At 33.7% G+C, this 12,136-nt stretch overlaps 1 protein-coding gene across 1 annotated transcript in view; it reads left to right on the plus strand.

The window, feature by feature from the left end:
- Window positions 1-12,136, plus strand: part of CNBD1 (cyclic nucleotide binding domain containing 1) — a 210,926-nt gene that overhangs the window by 134,848 nt on the left and 63,942 nt on the right. The window contains exon 6 of the mRNA XM_010952168.1: window positions 4,742-4,887. Within this exon, the coding sequence (XP_010950470.1) occupies window positions 4,742-4,887 (146 nt within the window). The remainder of the gene's footprint in view (window positions 1-4,741; window positions 4,888-12,136) is intronic.

Here is a 12,136-nt window from a genome sequence, read left to right on the forward strand (position 1 = left end):
AAGAGAAGTACAAGGCTTTTTGTTTACTCTTCAATCTAGCACATTGGGGATTGTTAATTAATCTAAGAAGTCTAGATTACTTGCAGAAAAATGCAGAAGTTCCATTTCATTGGCATGTCCAAGTAGATGTGATTACATTGGCATTAGGGGTATAGAGACCTTAAGAGAGTCCTAACCAGTTTCCCATGGCTGCAACGATGTTTCCAGAAGCAATTAAGCCTGTGATTGTTAATTTTATTTTCCATTTTGGTGAGACTATTGGGCCCAGTCGTTTGGTGAAATGTTACTGTAGATGTTGCTTTGAACGTATTTTGTAGATGTGATTAACATTTGCTATCAGCTGAATTTAAATAAAGCAGATTACCTTCCATAATGTGGGTGGGCCTTGTGCAATCAGTTGACGACCTTAAAAGCAACAACCGAGGTTTCTCAGAGAAGAAGGAATTCTACCTCAAGACTGTAATACAGAAGTACTTCCTGAGTTCCCAGCCGGCCAGCCTGTCCTACAGATTTCATGCTTGCCAGTCTCCCAGTGGTTCTGTGGTTCTATTTTCTCTGGAAAGGCCTGAAGTGCCCCTCACCCCCACGAATAGGTACCAAGTTTCCTTGGCTGTTCAAACACTGGGCTCTGATCTATCCTCTTAACATTCCTCAAATCAGTTTCTCCATGTCCTGCTCCCTCTTCTTCCCAGGAGATACTCTCCAAAATGTTGAATCAGTTCTCAATAAAGAGTTAGTAACTGGTGAGCAACTTTATAGGGAGGAATTTAACAAGCATCTACTGAAATCTAATACATTGATATTTGTCTTGTCAAAACCATAAAACTTTATGTTAAGAAAAATAAATTAATAAATACTCTCATTTCTAGCAAGGAGTATGATGAATTAGCACAGAGTGAAACAGTCAACAGGTTTACAAGAAGTTTTACAAAATGTAGATCATGTGTACCTTTAACTTGAAACATTTAGAAATTCATGGATGCCAATGGCTATACATAACAGTGAGAACTAAGCAGATGCCAAAGGACAGAGGTGCTGGTGATCAGAAGCCAGATACCCACTTGTCACGACTCTATACACTCCTAGGTTTGAAATGATCACCAGGAAAGAAAGGAGTAAAAAGAAATCCTATAGCTATTTTGTTTCCAACTGTAATGCCTGAAAAATACATGGAATATATTAAGATTTTGTTTTTTGTAATCAGATTGAATTAAGGCTAGAAAATAGATATAAAGGTGAGTCAATGAAAATACAACAGGAATAACAATTTTTTCATGCAACTGTATGTGGTTTGATAATTCATAAAGATGATAATGATAAGAATGATGGTATTAAACAACTCCTTATTTACTAGTATTAGTTTGGACATTATACATTTGAGACATCTGTCACTTTATGAATTCTTTCCTTTTTGTTAATCTAGCTTCTTTCAGTGTAGCTTTTCTATATTAAGTAAGAGTAGGTCTGGAAGATGTGGTAAGAAAGCAGTGTGTATGATGTATGTAAAAGTTCCTGTCAAATATAAAACATAGAGATTGAAAGAGAAGTGAAGTCTGTTTTAAAAAGATGAAGTGAAGGACAAGCCTTCAGACATGAATGTCTTGATCTACCATTTTGAGGATGCACAGAGGTGTATGTTAGAATCCGTTGAAAGGTTCTGGGGAATTTCAAAACTGCGGATCATCTGTCAGGGTGTAGCCTGAGAAACTCTTAAGACCAGTCCCCAGATGGGGCAGCACAAACAAAGTGAAAATGGTGGTAATAGATTAGAGGGGTAAGTTACCACTTCTCTCTTCTTTAGAGCCCAAACATGGTATTCCAAATATTTGAAAATTCTTGAGTGCCCATGTAGGAAAAGCAGAAGGATACAGAAAAAATAAGAATTTATCAGGAATTAGATTTCTAGAGCAAGATTAGGCCAGTTGTAGGAAATAATGTTTTGCAGGTTTGGTCAGAATATGTAAGTTACAGTTCCAATCTTTTATCAAAATAATGAAGAGTTATAATTTTGAGTGATTTCTGGACTCTTAAACATTATTTCTTCTAATGTCTTCAGTTAGTAGTATTATTTCCCAAATATTTTTGACTGTCCCACTCAAAATGGTCATGTACACTTCCCTACGGCTTGTCATCAGTTGATTGCAGTTTATGTTGACTTTGAGCTGTGGGAGGAAATTAGGGGTGTTGCTATAGATTGGAGGATTTAAGATTCAATGTGGAGTGCAAGACTCCCACAATGGCAGAGTGAGAAACTCTGTATATCTGCTCCTTCAGCAGTGAAATGCTGGCAAAATGTGTCAAAATGATTTTTTTTTCCAGAACTCTGAAAATTAATCAGATGCATGCAACAAAATGAGCATTTATTCAAGAAAAATAGCAGAACCTTATAAGAATAGCAGGGTTTGTAGTTTTTAAACCTTGCTCTATTTTAATACTCCTTTCTCCAATTCTGTGATAGGCTTGGAAGCTAGCAGCCTTATAGCCACTGAGGGGGCAGACTGGTTAGGAGCCAAAAAGCCCTACTCCCAATACATTGCCACACTGTGATTTGTCTGGCAGTTTCCTAGAAAAGCCACATTCACAGGGTATTGATGTTATTTGACCCTCGGAAGGAGGGGAAAACTTATTTCTAGATTTGCTACATTATTTTGTCAAAAAATGTCCAATTTTAAACAAAAATGATGAAACATGCCAAGAAACAACGAAGTATGTCCCCTACAGGGAAAAAAGGAATCAAGAGAAAACAATGTCCTGAGAGGATTCAAATGTTGGATTTCATAGACAAAGATTTTTAAATCAACTATTATGAATAGATTCAAAGAAACAAAGGAAACCATATCTAAAGAATTAAAATAGAGCATGACAACTTGGCATTCCCATCAGCAAAAGTTGGAGGACCTAATGGTTCAAGCATTTAAGAAAATCTCCAAACAATTATTAGATGACTATTAAGTGAAGTGAACAGAGACAGGTTCTGCACACCATAAGGGATACAGACTTTATAAAGTCAAAGGAAAGTATGACAGTAATGTTTCACCATACTGATAATATCAATCCAAAGTAATTGAAATAAAAAAAGAGCCAAATAGAGATTCTAGAGTTAAAAAGTACAATAACTGAAATAGAAACTTCCCTAGTGGGGTTCGACAACAGATGAGGTCTGGCAGAAGGAACTTATGTCAACTTGAAGATACATCGATTAAGATTATCCAATCAGAGGAGCAGAAAGAATAAAAACGAAAACCATGAACAGAGTCTCAGGGATCTGTGGGAACACCACAAGAAAACCAGAATCAACCTAATGGGAATCTTGGAAGGAGAGGAGAAAAGGGGCAGAGAATATTGAAGAGAGAATGGCCAAACCTTCCCAATATGATGACAAACATTAATCTACTCATCCATCCTGGTAAACGTGACATTAAATTAATCTAATGACATGGCTGGTAAAAAATCATGCCCCACATTTCTGGATCCCCTCCATCTCTATTTGTTTTCATTTATGCTTGAGAACTGGTCAATTTTAGCCAGCTAATAATACGTTGCTACAAACAAGTAACAATTTAGCAAGCAAAACATAATAATTTTCTGGCTTTTTCCAATTATTTTCTGTGAAGCAGCAGGTTTCCTAGGCACTTGGTCTGTGTTCCAGATTACTGCAGGCAAATAATATAGCAAATGTTTTGCCACTAAACATGTATGCCTATTATTTAAAATCCATGATATTATTTCTTGTCACCCCGATTTGGTTGCTAAATCAGTGACATATTTTAGGGCTTTAGTTATGATACCATGACATTTCTGAATATAAATTCTTTTTTATGGCATCTGAAGTACACACTTTTAAATGATTTTAAGTAGGGAGCCAATTTTCTAAAAACTATTTCTTAAGACTACTAAGCGAGTGTTTTCCCAACTTTTTTGGGGTTTTTTTTTGCTACAACACAACAACACTAAAAAAACAATTTATATTGTCATCATGTAAACATGCACACACAAACACATGCATAACAGATGGGCCAACAGGATATCGTGTCTAAACTGAGTCTGTTTCTGGCAAACCTACATATATGTGAGTACCCTGAATTTCCTTTCTGCTGCTAAACTGATTTTTTTACAATAGATTTTTAAAAAATACTGCATATTTAGCAATGGCATGAGAACTAGGTTAGTCCCTTGAGAATTTAGAACCAACATGAATTTTGTATCTTGATTGTGGCACACTATTTATTAAATAGTAAACTTAGTGATTAAAGTAAATAAATAGCTATCATATGATAACTATGTTTTATTTAAAATTACAAATGTATATTTAACTTAAAATTTATATCCTCAAATGTTAAATTACAGCTTCATTTGATCTAATTTTAATAGTACTTAAAAGGATCGAGAATAAACAGTAGATAAAACATCAATCATTTGTCTAAAAGATGTCTTTATTATTATAATGGCTAATAACGAAGGATATAATCTTAAAACTGAAGCACTGAGTTTTCTATAAAAAGAAGGGAAAGGCACTATATAATTTCCTAAAGTTTAAAATTTCATGGAAGTACATCTTTATGATGGGAGGAGAACAAATTTTAAAGATTACTAAGACAAAAGACAACATTATCACAAGTATCCTTAAACAACCCTTAAAAAAAGGAAATACAAATCTGGAAGCTGAAAAATCAAGGATTTTTGTTTGTTTCTTTGTATTTATGCTGTGGTCTCTCAATTTGCAATTTTTTTTTTTTTTAAGGCCCATTCACAGGACACCATCTGAACACAACGCTGTGTGGAAGATGCTGAAAAAGATTCCAGATTTAACCTCTCAGCTAATCGATGAGCATCTGAAAATACTTAGTAAGAGTGTCATTTCTGAAACCTGGATAAAGGGAAGCACAGGTAACAGACGAATTTGGAGGGAAATTTGGCAAGATAAAAATGTGTGTCACTATTTTGAGATGTCTACCAGTATAGTATTCATAATTTCACTTGACATGTTAAAATAAACTGTTTGGATGTTTTTCATTTGTAGGGTTATAAATAGTGAAACAAATACCATTTCACATTTTAGTACTTATGTTTTAAAGATACACAAGGAACTATATTCAGTATCTTATGGTAACCTTTAATGGAAAAAAAATATGAAAACAAATATATGTATGTATATGCATGACTGGGACATGGTGCTGTACACCAGAAATTGACACATTGTAACTGACTATACTTCAATTAAAAAAAAGAAAGGAAAAATTAAAAAAAAAGACACATCGTGGTTTTTCTCTACTTTGAACATGCATCAGAGTCACCCAGAGGACCCAGTGAAATGTATTGTTCTGTTTAACCCGTTTGGTTTCTGATTCAGTGGGTTTGGGATGGACTTAATTTGCATTTCCAATAACATTCCAGTGGGTGCTGCTAGTCTGCGGACGACACTCTGAAAACTGCTTATTGATACACACATTTAATAACAATCTAGCATTGGTTTTCATAGTTAAGACAGCAAGTGGTCAAGGCAATTATATGACTGATCCAGATACTGAGAAGAAAACTTCTTGACGGATTTTAGTTTAGTTTCCCAATTTTAATTTTGAGTCCCTTTACCAGGGATATGTTGGATACATTAATAGAAGTATTTCATATTTTAAATTTTTTTTGGGGGGGTGGCAAACAAATAAACACACAGAGTCACACACACACACATAAACCAACAAAGTGTAACATCATTTTGTTGCATTTATTGAGTACTTATTAAAAAAGAGGAACTAAATTTATTTAATGCATTATTTATGTGAGGGGCATCCCTTATTTATTCCTCATGGTATCAAATAAAAGTAGGCATTTATTATTATTATTATTATTATTATTATTATTATTATTACACTCTACAGATGAGAACCTAAGGCATAAAATATCATGCAGAATATTCCTAATTAGAACTGAATTTCATACACACTTTAGCCTTAATGCTAAACTCATTCTCTGTCCACTATGGCAATGTTTTTATAAAGCGGTTCATCAGAAGCATGAATTTAAACTCAAACTGGAATTTTGGACAACATGTGTCTATTGGAAAGATTTTCATATTTTGAGAGTCTCCCCTCCTTATTATTGGTTTCATTTAATCTGACATTAAGCAGTGGAAAGTAATCCACAGGAGTTTTCGCAGAAGATAAATGATTTTGAAAAGGAAGAAAGAACAAACACCCAGCATTGCTTTGCTGTTAGCTTGAGGATGCTAATTAAAAATTAATTTGCTCTATCATAAATCTCTGAAATTGTATTTATTTTGGTAAAAATATGAAAGCAATCTAAATGTCCTTTAATAGAAGATCGACTACATTGTGATACATTTATTCTATGGAATTCTAGGCGGGGGTTAAAAAAACTGAGGTAGATTTATATACATTGACATAGAAACTTATGAAGGACAACCAATAAAAAAATAGCTGCAGAATTATATAAATAATATGATCATGTTTGTCCTATAAAACCTGAAATTATAAGTGCATATATACATACAAAAATACACAATAAAATCTGCATAGGAGTAGATCCAGAAGGACACTCCAAAAATACATATTTTAAAAATGATTACGTTCATGGAGGGAAGAGGCATTAAGGGACAGTGGAGAGGAACAGCTGTGTGAAATAAGGTTTTGCAACTCACATTTCGATAGGGTGTATTTTCAAACATATTAAAAAACTTTGGATTTTTCTGTGTTTACGTCTCTCTGTGCCACAACACTTCTCTTGAGTTTTTAAGACATCTAATTCTGACAGCTCAGATCTGTTTCACTATCAAAGCAGTCAACTCATTAAACATCCTACCTTTGTCAACCTCTTTGTTTATTCAACTTAAAAACAAGCTCCATCAGGAGTGTTTCTTTTTCCCTTTTCTTTACTGGTGTGTGCATTTCCCTCCCTCTGCGGTTATTTACAGTATCCCCCTAGTAACCCCTCATCACCAGGCTGCGGGTTTTCAAGCTACTGCTGTTTTTTTTTTTTTTTTTCCCCTGTAATTCCACACAGCTATTTGCACCTTCTGGCCTCTTTTCTGGCCACGGGTTCTTTAGAGCTTCATTATTTAAGGCAGCTTCCTAAATTTCCCATCACCCACTTAGCCTCTCATGTATCTGGTTTTCTTAACAAAATATTAACAAGGATAACAATGTTATGATTTCAAGTACTGAATAACACATGTATCTCTAGTTTAGGTGCCAGTGGTACTAAAACATGATTACTATATTAAGATTACTATATACAAAGATTACTTCCATGACTATAATACAAATACCATATATATTTTATATATAGTAATCTCTTTCTATATGCTACACACATATATAGATTTAGTTTACTTGTAAATTCAAATTATCTCAAGAGTTTTCCACTGAATCTCACTTTAATGGCCTGGGCAGAGGGCATTTTTATGATTAGCAACTTAAAGCTCATGAAAGCTAAAAGAATTAGCTTACTTGAGAATCCAATTTAATGGCTAACCAGTAATTGGATCCCAGATAAAAATTGTATTGATATCTACCTTTATATTAACATTAAAATATTCCTATGAAATGATTGATAAAGGTTTTTCTTTCTTTTACATCTGTATCATCTTTGCTATTTCTTGAAGTCCACTAAGTCTTATAGTGTCATTTCTCTTCTATTTCTTTCATTTTACTCTCACTTTTATGAGGTTATATCTCAAAAACACCATAGCTCCTCATTTAAATAAATCTTATATTTATTTTTTAATGCTGAAAAAATTCTAAAAATACTAAATCTTTAATATTTCTTTAGCCTGCATAGATTTATTTTCTGTCATAGTTTAAATTTTATATAACATGTAAAAACACAGTAAATAAATCTCATGAAACATTTAGTGGGCACTTTCCTCATATATAAAGAAACCATAATCCAAATATGCTCTCAGTAAAGGTAATAAAATATTTAGTCCTACCACGAAGACCATGGCTGCCTTCAAGGCAACCATGGCCTTCAAGAACATGCACTGATTCTGAAGTGGACGTATGTTTTCACTACAGCAGAGGGATTGCCTATGGTTCATGAAGATTCATCCTTGAAAGCCACCCATAAATATTTTTTGGCGTTTCCCTGCATTTTGGGGACCCTGTTCCATTTCTGCCTTCCCCTGTCCAAGAGATGATTGTGATGTTTTGAGAAAATTAATGCAACAAAACTGCTCTTCAATCTCAAGACAATTCTAGAGACCCCTGCCATGATACGTATTTCTTTAATATTGTCATTGAATCTTATTTTCTAAACAGTGAAACTTATAAGCAGAGGTGATGTTTGAACTACTTAACACCTGCTCAGGACAGACCCTACTCAATCACAACAAGCGCCTGCCCTGAGCAGGTGGAATAGATGTATTAGTAGGTGACAACAGTAATAGAAGCCCCATATGCATAATTTCCTCCATTTCTGTTACTGAAATATTTTTAATTAATAAAGACCTATTTTTCAGGTTGCTTTATATAATTGTGCTGCTCAGTGCCTAGAATTTAATAGTTTTTTTAAAAACCTAATTGATTTTATTGGAAAAATGATCAGAAAAGAACTAATATTTGTTCATCCTGTCTAGGCTACTTCTTGGGTTTCCATATTTTTAGAAAAGTTGGCAGTTTTGCCCAATCACAAGGAGTTTTTTTAAAATAATGTTTTTATTGAGTTATAGTCAGTTTACAATGTTGTGTCAATTTCTGGTGTACAGCACAATGCTTCAGTCATACAGGAATATGCATATATTCATTTTCAAATTCTTTTTCACTAAATGCTACTGTAAGATATTGAATATACTTCCCTGTGCTATACAGTATAAACTTGTTTACCTATTTTATATATACCAGTCAGTATCTGCAAATCTGAACTCCCAGTTTATCCCTTCCCACCCCCTCCCCCCTGGCAACCACACCTATATTCTATGTCTGTGAGTCTGTTTCTGTTTTATAAATTCATTTTTTTTAGATTCCACATATGAGTGATATTATATGGTATTTTTCTTTCTCTTTCTGGCTTACTTCACTTAGAATGACATTCTCCAGAACTATCCATGTTGCTGTAAATGGCATTATTTTATCATTTTTAATGGCTGAGTAGTATTCCATTGTATAAATATACCACATCTTCTTTATCCAGTCATCTGTTAATTAGACATTTAGATTGTTTCCATGTCTTGACTATTGTAAATAGTGCTGCTATGAACACTGGGATGCATGTATCTTTTTGAAGTTTTCATCTTTTCCAGATATATGCACAGGAATGGGTTTGCTAGATCATATGGTAATTCTATTTTTAGTTTTTTAAGGAACCTCCATACTGTTCTCTATAGTGGCTGCATCAATTTACATTCCCACCAACAGTGTAGGAAGGTCCCCTTTTCTCCACACCCTCTCCAGTATTTATTATTTGTAGACTTTTTGGTGATGGCCATTCTGACCAGCATGAGGTGATACTTCACTGTAGTTTTGATTTACATTTCTCTAATAATTAGCAACATTGAACATTTTTTCATATACCTTTGGCCATTTGTATGTCTTCTTTGGAGAAATGTCTAGGTCTTCTGTCCATTATTTGATTGGGTTATTCATTTTCTTTTTTGATATTAAGCTGTATGAGCTGTTTGTATGCTTTTGGAAATTAATTGCTTGTTAGTGACATCATTTGCAAATATTTTCTCCCATTTCATAGGTTGTCTTTTTGTTTTATCTATGGTTTCCTTTGCTGTGCACATGCTTTTAAGTTTAATTAGTCCCATTTGTTTATTTTTTGCTTTTATTTCCATTACTCTAGGAGCCAGTTCACAAAATATTGTTGCAATTTATGTCAAAGATTGTTCTGCCTAGGAGGATTAGAGTATCAGTCTTACATTTAGGATTTTAATCCATTTTGCGTTTATTTTTGGACATGGTGTTACAGAATGTTCTAATTTAATTCTATTACATGTAGCTGTCCAGTTTTCTCAGCATCACTTATTGAGGAGACTGTCTTTTCTCCATTGAATATTCTTGCCTCCTTTGTCATAACATTTGATGGAAAGATATACCATGTTCTTGAATTGGAAAAATCAATATTGTTAAAATAACCATACTACCCAAGGCAATCTACAGATTTATTGGAATCTCTATGAAATTACCAATGGCATTTTTCACAGAACTAGAATTAAAAACACTAAATTTGCCTGGAAACACCAAAGGCCCTGAACAGCCAAAATAATCTTGAGAATGAAGAAAGAAGCTGGAGCAATCATACTCCCTGACTTCAGACTATACTACAAAGCTCCAGCAATCAAAACAGTATGGTACTGGCACAAAAATATACACATAGATCAATTCAAACAGAAAGCCCAGAAATAATCCCACAGATATATGGTCAATTAATCTACAATGGATGCAAGAATATTTTATTTTTAAAATTTGAATGTGAATTTCTTTCCTCAAGTATTTGTATAAAGAAGTTGTCACAAAGTTCATCTCACTCTGCTGAGTTCTGAAATTTCTTAATTCTTTTATTGTCAAATCTCTACCAAGGTAGTTTTGATTTATAAATAAAACAGCTACATGAATTTTAGGAAATAATTGAGTATCAATTTCTGAACTGAACTTTATAAAAAAGTAGCAAGAATTCTTTCAATCCTTACTGATATCCTTTATGATTTATAAAACTCATATGTATATGTGCATGTATATATAAATATCTATATACATATTTATATATTTTATTTTTGATATATCAATATATATACATATACATATAACACTGCATAAATATATGTATAATATACCATACAAACACGTGCATACACATACACAGAGCACTCCTATGTGTGTATTTGTAGGTGTTTTTGTGGGTCTGTGTGTATGTGTGTAATCTTCAGATGTTGGAATATATTTGAAGGCCTCCAGAAGTTAATGTATTTTGTGACTATTGACAAGTTACTTAATCATTCTGACCCTTAATCACTTTATGTGAAAAATGGACTAATGATATATAATACTTGGGATTATTAAAGGAATTAGTTTTCCAACACCTTAACATAGTAACATGACAATTATATGATCCTTAGGATGTGATACGTACTCTCATGGCAAGTTTAGCAGATTTGGAAAACAGGAACAACTATGCTTCTCGATTTTGGAAAGCTAGGATAGAAAGGTTGTTTCCTAATTAGCTATTTTTTCCAGGAATAGCGAATCAACCCACTTATTAAGATCTAACAACATTAGACTTATGGAGAAAACCCAGGGAAAGGTACAGACGCCATTCTAATCGAGCACTATTATTTTACTCAGTAATTAGCAATGCCCTTTTTGATAAGCTCTATTTAAATTACACTACATTTTCATATGAGCAACTATACTATCAAAATCCTTTCTAGACATATTTTTGTTATATAGTTAAATATGTATTTATAGGCACACATATATTGAGTGTTTTATTAAACATTTTAAGTTAACGTATGTTACTTTGAAATGTTCAACTGTGCTTTTGTTTCCCACTTAAGATGAAACATGAAATCTGGCTAGGTCATAACATATACCTTACTTTAACATAATTGAAAACACATTCCTAGAAAATATATATGAAGAGAAAGGGAAAAAGAGAGGCAGGAGGAGAGAGGGGGAGAGAGATGGAAAGAGAGGAAGAGAGAAGAAGAGAGGGAGAAAGCTGGTACTATACTGATGCCCAAAGACTAGACTAGTCCTGGACCTGGACTTGTTAAGTGGTTGTGTTTAAATGCCGACTGTGTCATGTCGGGCTCTCCGAGGGCAAGTCAGGGCAAGATGTTTCATCTCTCAGTGCCTTCCGTTTCCACAGTTGTAATATTGGAGCCGTTGTAGTACCTGACTCTTAGGGTTGCTAAGAGGAAAAAAAGGGTTGATACATGTAATATGTTTAGAACGACGTCTGGCTCAAGATAAAGAGATTTTAAAAAGTTGTTAAAACCTTGTAGTTGCACATTTTTTTCCCTACAGCTTTCCCGTACCACATTTGCATCATATTCCATTCTATTTTACATCCCATTGTATGAGGACATTTCACCCCTAAACATTTTAGTGTTCACCTAGAATTCAACATTTAGTTCTGGTCCTTCATTTTGTTAAGGTAAAATTTACATACAGTGGTGTGC

The sequence above is a fragment of the Camelus bactrianus genome, chromosome 29, assembly GCF_048773025.1.
Source record: "Camelus bactrianus isolate YW-2024 breed Bactrian camel chromosome 29, ASM4877302v1, whole genome shotgun sequence".
NCBI classification, from domain to species: domain Eukaryota; kingdom Metazoa; phylum Chordata; class Mammalia; order Artiodactyla; family Camelidae; genus Camelus; species Camelus bactrianus.